The 6,811-nt window shown below is 30.3% G+C and overlaps 1 protein-coding gene across 1 annotated transcript in view; it reads left to right on the top strand.

Moving 5' to 3' along the window:
• Positions 1 to 6,565, top strand: part of LOC106468296 (YTH domain-containing protein 1-like) — an 85,501-nt gene extending 78,936 nt beyond the window's left edge. Inside the window, exons 15-19 of the mRNA XM_022396638.1 lie at positions 372 to 417; positions 1,312 to 1,360; positions 2,452 to 2,523; positions 3,369 to 3,464; positions 3,766 to 6,565. Coding sequence (XP_022252346.1) covers positions 372 to 417; positions 1,312 to 1,360; positions 2,452 to 2,523; positions 3,369 to 3,464; positions 3,766 to 3,849 — 347 coding nt within the window. The 3' untranslated portion in view covers positions 3,850 to 6,565. The remainder of the gene's footprint in view (positions 1 to 371; positions 418 to 1,311; positions 1,361 to 2,451; positions 2,524 to 3,368; positions 3,465 to 3,765) is intronic.
• Positions 6,566 to 6,811: the final 246 nt, after the last annotated feature.

Genomic DNA, 6,811 nt, shown 5'->3' with positions numbered 1-6,811 from the left:
TCGTGAGGTACGAAAATAGTTTAAATTTTTAATTACTCTAGTTTCTTGTCCTTTACTTGTATGTATTGGTCTTAGTTTTTTTTACTTTACCTACGTATATATATATATATATATATATATATATATAGTTAAATACACTTGTATAAAAGTCACTAATATTTCAGTGCAATTTTCTTTGTGAACACTCGTAATTCACTGTTTTGGAAACATTTTAAGAATGTATGTAACCCAGGTAACAACCTTAACAGTTTTATGATTCTTTGATTTCTTATATTAAAAAAAAATATGTTTAGACAAATTAAAATTGGTTTATAATTTAAAAAAATTCATTTTCAGTATTTCATTTACTGATTCAAGTTATTATTTTATAGATAATGTTTTTGTTCCAGGATTCATTAAGGACACTAGGAAAGAGAGGTAAGTTAAATTTGTTTTATTATCAGATATTTTTTTAGATAATTTCTTCTGGGACTTATTATAGACTCTAGTAAAAGAAAAAAAAATAGAGAGGGGGTGCTGAATATTGTATCCCTTTTTTTTATTTTGGTTATAAATATTTTTTTAATCAACCTTCCAGATGTTATTCATATCATCATGAAAATTTTAGCATATAATAAATCATGTGAAATACTGTAATTCACTGATAAAAAGCATATTTTACTTTTTGCACACCCACCCACCCCCAGTGGCACAGCAGTATGTCTGCGGACTTACAATGCTAGAAACCGGGATTCGATACCCGTGGTGGGCAGAGCACAGATAGCCCTTTGTGTAGCTTTGTGCATAACTTCAAACAAACAAACAAACTTTTGCACCTTTTTGGAAGATAATCTCTTTTACACAGGAAGACTAAATTTTTCAGATCGTTGCTTAATGATGTCATGCCTTAATTTGCATTGTTATAATTCTTTCAGTTTAAGTAACAAAAACAATGTGACTGATCTGATGATAAGATTATCAGTTCAATGTGATGTTAAGTTATGTAACACATCAAATTCAGCTTTCTATAACATTAAAATAACTATTTAATGAAGAATATTTGAATGTCATTGCTTAGTTCATGTGTCAAGACATAAATTCCAGTGTAGTAAAGTATAACTTAAATAGATTCCAGCCTCATTTACCTCTTGGAAGTTTGTGTAGTGAAGTCATGTTAAAGAACAAACTGAAGTATATTATATTTGAAAATTTGAACATATCTTGCTGACCTCGATGTTGGTTACAATGTTTATCTTTAGGTAATAAAATAGCTTTGTCATCCATAACATCAGAATGATTCATTAAATAAATGAAACTATCTTTGAAATACAGATCATCAATGGACCGCTATGGAATGAGAAGGGATATCTTTATGAATGGGGTAAGTTCATATGCATGTATAACTGTATATTGTGTTGCACTGTGCATTATGAGACAGTAAAGTAAAATGGTTTGTGTCATTTTCATTAAACTACATCCAAATACCTATTGGTTTCATAAATATTGAAGGTTGGAAGAATACTAAATGTTACTACATGTACTACTTAAGAGATACACGTTATCAGGCAACATGTACAGTGTACAGATTGTGTCATGAATAAATAAAAATGTATAAATTAATGCTTTAATTAGCATCATCCATAGTTAAAGGTATTATCAATTATACTTTTGTATTTTGGACTTTATGAGATTCATGTTGAGTTGTCAGTACATCATTATTAATATCATAACTTTTTTTTCCTCTCTATTAAGAATGCTTTTTTTTTTTTTCCTTTCGAAATGAACATCTCTTTATAATGTACCTGTTTGGTGTAAAAAAAAGGAATTCATATCACTGTGATTTTTTGAAAATTTTCAGTATTTAATTTGGATTTCAGATGGAGTAAAGTTCTTTATATGTATTTGTGAAGCCATCCATACCTTGTCTTTTTAAACTCTTGTTTTTGAGAAGAAATGTCTTTCCAATTAAAAATCTTTTTTTTTTATGTCCCATTTAATATTGTGGTAATTAAACTTTTTGCATCTCTTCTGCACAACATTAAACTGAAGACCTCCTGCACTCCAATTAGGTTCTCTACCAACTGAGCTAGAGAGGCAACCTTCAATTTTAACAACTTAAACTATGTCATTCTTCCTCTCTCACAAACCAAGCATGTCCTTAGTCCTTGTCTCAGTGTTGCAGAACAACCAACCACTAACTGGGTGCTAACTTTTTGTAGCAATCCAACTTCATTGGCTCATGATCAAACCTGGGACCTCTCTCATACTTAGCTAATGGGTTAATTCACTAGCTACTGGTAGTAAGGTACATTTTAAGAACTGAAACTTTTATATCACCAGGACCCTTTTTTCATGTGTGCTGTGAGAATAATTATTTTCATTTTTGATCTTTTTTTAATTTGAAAAGCATTTGTAATACAAAATATTTGTATGAAGAATAATTTTTTATCAGACATTGCATTTTATATGTAGGGATTTCCAGATTACATACGGGAATATCACCCTCAGAGACCACCAATGCCACCTATGCCATTTGGAGCAGCTGTAAGTTGTTTAATATATAAATTTGTAATGAAAAAGAAAATAATTACAGTAATCTTTTTTTTTCTTTACTGAAATCAAAGTCCTCTGCAGTGAGTGAACTCTAGAATATATAACATTACAATGCAGGGTTTGATCCTTGTAGTGGATACTGTACTTTTGTTTGCTAAAGAAAATTATATTTGTTCATAGATATTTATTCCAGTTCATAGAAAAATCAGTTTTCCAGATACCGGTATTTTGTTGTTGGTGTTCGTAATTCAAAGATTCTAGAATGAAGGTTGGTACAGTTTTAGATTACATTTCATTATTCTAGTAGAGCTATCTGGGGGATTCTTAGTATTTAAGTCCTCCTTGTACCAGCCTATATATATAGCACAAAACTACTTCCCCCATTGCTTTGTTTGAAACACTAGGAAAGCAGTAAGGAGTATTTAATCAAAATGTAGTTTAATGTTAATTTGATTTTGAGAAAAGGAATTGTACTGCCACATGATTAAACCAAATCTACAAAATCTTGGTTTGATCAACAGCACTGACTGAAAGTGAAGTACCAAGAATCAGGTGAATGATGAAAAGTCAACTTGTGTATTAAAGCAACTTAAAAGTACATTCATTTATTTAATACTGATAGGCTTTGGTGGTGTTTACAAATTGCTCTGTTTTAGCTGTACATTTTGAAAAAACTATAACCCTAGTTGTGCCTTACTTTTAATTAAAAGTTGTTCTGTGATGCCTGTGAATATCCTCTAGAAATATGATATGTTTCATGCCACAATACTTAAAAGTAAGCAAGTTTGGTAAAAAGCATAGTTAAATTAATCCCTTGATTGTTTATGTTTATTCAGCCTCCATTTCCTGTTGATCCTGTTGCTTTTTATGATCGATCTCTTCATCCTCCAGACTATGGTCCATCTCGAGGTAGAGGTGTGGACAAGAGAGCTGTGAGTAGTGTAGGTTGGGTTTTGGTTTTTGTTAGTCTTTTTATGCTGTGATAGATATTATATGTAAGGACTAAACTGGTTCTGTTGTACATAAGTTGTATTTACAGACAACATGCAGTATTTGTTGCCAAAAGAGTTTAAGAATGTCTTGTGTGTAAACTTAACTAGTGAATAAGATGTTATAAAAAATTTACATAAGTGTATTTTAAGAATGATTGTTGAAATGCTTGTGTTGAAATATCTTTGTAAAACTTTGAAGAACACAGAATTTGTATGTTTTAACTTTTGCTTTTCACCTCAGTATGAGCGATCAGTTGATGATTTTCTGCGACGAACAGCACGTCCTCCCAGTCGTGGAGATAGACGATACAGGGACAGAAGATGAAAGATGGTAGAACACATGAAGTAGAAAAGTCGAGAATAATGAAGGTAGATGGTGCAAACTGTAATGTGTGCATACAAGTTGAACTGTCGTTTTATATATGACTTGGAAAGGAAAGAAGCAAGTCATTGACAAACATTGAAGTAAGGTACAGTTCAATAACCTCAGTTACATTGCACAGATAAACTAGGCATCAAAAGGAATATAAAAGACGATATTATTTTATTTAAGATTTTTGATTCGTGCATTGTTTTCATTCAGTATTTAATTTACTAGTTCATCGAGGTCTATTTGTAGCAGTAGCAAAAAAGAGATTCTTCAGTTTAAGCAAGAAACTACGAAGCTTAAAGACTTAAAAAAATGTTTAATGTAACAGTAGTCTGTGTTTGCTTTTATTCTTGTTGTGCTTTCTTAATAACAAGCATGTAGCTCATTGCCTGTCTTGTAAACTTTCTGTACCATTTAATAATGATTATAATTGAAACTTGTGTTTGGTATAAAGAAATCTGCATAGGACCTTATATCTACATTATAATGCACTTTAATAAAATGTTTGTAATGAGATATTTTTAAATCTTGAAGCTACTTCTTTAGAACAATAACTAAATAAATAAACTAGAATTAGACTTATTGAAGAAAGTAATAATGAGGGAATTATATGTGTAACGATTATCAGTTCTGCTAGAACTAGTGTTTATTAGATGTTATACTTCAAGATGAAAAAAAGATTAAATACAGATTATGGAACATTTGCATAAAGTCAGAAATATATCTTCTATGAAGAATTTGGAATACTGGTCAGACTAATATCCCACTAAATATGGTTAATGTAATAGGTGATTAATTATGTATAGTTATTTAATACTTACTCAGTTTTCCGCAGTTGCTTTTGAGCTGATTGTCCATCTTTAATGACTTATGATAAATACAAATAATAACTAAGGTCTCCATTTTCTTGACTTGTACTTCTCTTGTTAGCTGAATAAAAGACTTATATTTTAAATATTGCATTACCTTTCAGGTTATTCACAAGGAAATGTTAAAAGTTCCTGGTAAAGAATTTCATAATTTCTATCTAACAGATAGTGTAAAAGAACGGAACTTGTTAAAGATTTGTATGATATTTTTTAGAAGTACATTCAATAGATTTTGAGTTTTTTTTTTTTGTATATCTTAACTGTTATAACTTGATATTACATTTTTGGACGTTTTATTTGATTTCCCACCATGACCAGTCTTCCTTTATATTGCCCCAGTTAAATACATTTTGTGTGTGATACCTCATACTTCATTTGGATCTTCCAAAAGTATCTAAAGAATGGAGCTCTTATGATATATGTTCCTTTCTTTGACATTTCTGTGTAAGGAAGATTCTGTGGTTGTCCATTTTTATTGTAGTTTTTGTTACTTTTATAATCCTGTTTTATGTAATAGTTTGTCAGACAAAACATATTTGTAACCATTGTCCAGACAATATAAATGCCAATTTTCAGTTTAAAACAGTGCATAAAATACATTTAAACTTGTAGGTTAGAGGTTTGATCCTGGCAATACTGATGTTTTCATCCAAGCGCTGAGTTTCTGACTATGTAAAGATTATTTCTTTAATTCCATGCGAAAAATAATAAAGATTAAGATTTTGTTTGGTCTTGCATGCAGTGATATCAGTAGTGTTGAGTATCTCTTGTATAGACATATCAATTTTCCATAGATTTTTGTATTTTGACCTTGTATAAATCTGTCATCATAAACAAAGTTCCAAATAACATAAAATTCCAGGTTAACAATGCATTTTCTAAAGCTTTAAAAACTATCCTTTCAAAAATTAAAGTATTAAAGCCCTCTTATTGTGAAAATTGCATAATTGTCAACAGATATAAAATGCACCAAGATTATACAACAACAACAACAAAGCAAGCATGTGTGGCAGTATCAAATATGTGTATTTATTTATGAAAGAAAATTCAAAACCAAAACATTTATGGAGAACGTATCCCACATGTGTGTTGTTAAATGCTGAGAATCGGTGCTTAAAAATGTCGACAAATCAGTTAAAAACAAGTTTAGATTTGAATGGTTAGTAAAAAAAGGTGACTGTGAAAGTCAGGAAAGTTGAAGCTTGCACAGTTATCCCTAACAATGACTAGAAGATTGATGTCCTTTGGAAAGCATTATGATCTCTCTATGCACAAGGAATTGATGATGTGGACATGTTACACTTCCAAATCACATAAAGACCCTCAAATCAAATTAAAATTACCAAGATTATCTGTAAGAAAAGAGAAGAATGAAAGTTATGGACGGAAACCTCCATTTGACTCTTAAATTCAATGCTGAATTTTGATTTCAAACATTTACTTAGCTCACATGACCATAACCTAAGTCACTGTAGATAGGTACTGTAAAATAGGAAATGAATAACTTGAAAGTAGTTGTTATTTTTTTTAGTTTCAGAGTTAGCCTTGTACAAATAAATCAGATATCATAAAAACTGTTGGATAGGCGTCAATAAAATACATCTTAGGTTTTGAAAAAAACATTTAAAATCAGTTTTGCTGCCTAGGTGGCTCCCTGGAAAAAATTTTCAAAGGATTCCACTTCTAAAGATCCGACTTGTTTTGTATCTAAGATTTTAATGATGTACACAAAAGGCTTCCTGTAACATTGGCATGAGAAACTCTGTTGTTGATAGTGATAATTAAATATGTGTAATAGTGAATGGTCTTGTAACGTGTGTTACTTAAGTTAGGATAAAACTCTTAATAATATACATAATGTTTTTGTTTAATTCAGTTTCAATGTTTTGAGGTAAAACATTTAAATGATTTTAATATAATGAGAGAAATAAACATATACACCTGGAAAAAAGTTAAGCACCCCGTGTTTTTTTCAAGTGATTCAGATTCGACGTTCTTGTGACTGATTATAAATTACCATTCAATCTAAACGTGTTTATCAAATGAAA

This window comes from Limulus polyphemus, unplaced genomic scaffold, assembly GCF_000517525.1.
Source record: "Limulus polyphemus unplaced genomic scaffold, Limulus_polyphemus-2.1.2 Scaffold2953, whole genome shotgun sequence".
NCBI lineage: Eukaryota > Metazoa > Arthropoda > Merostomata > Xiphosura > Limulidae > Limulus > Limulus polyphemus.
Note: the sequence above shows the minus strand (reverse complement) of the source record. Positions and strands in the feature narration are given on the sequence as shown.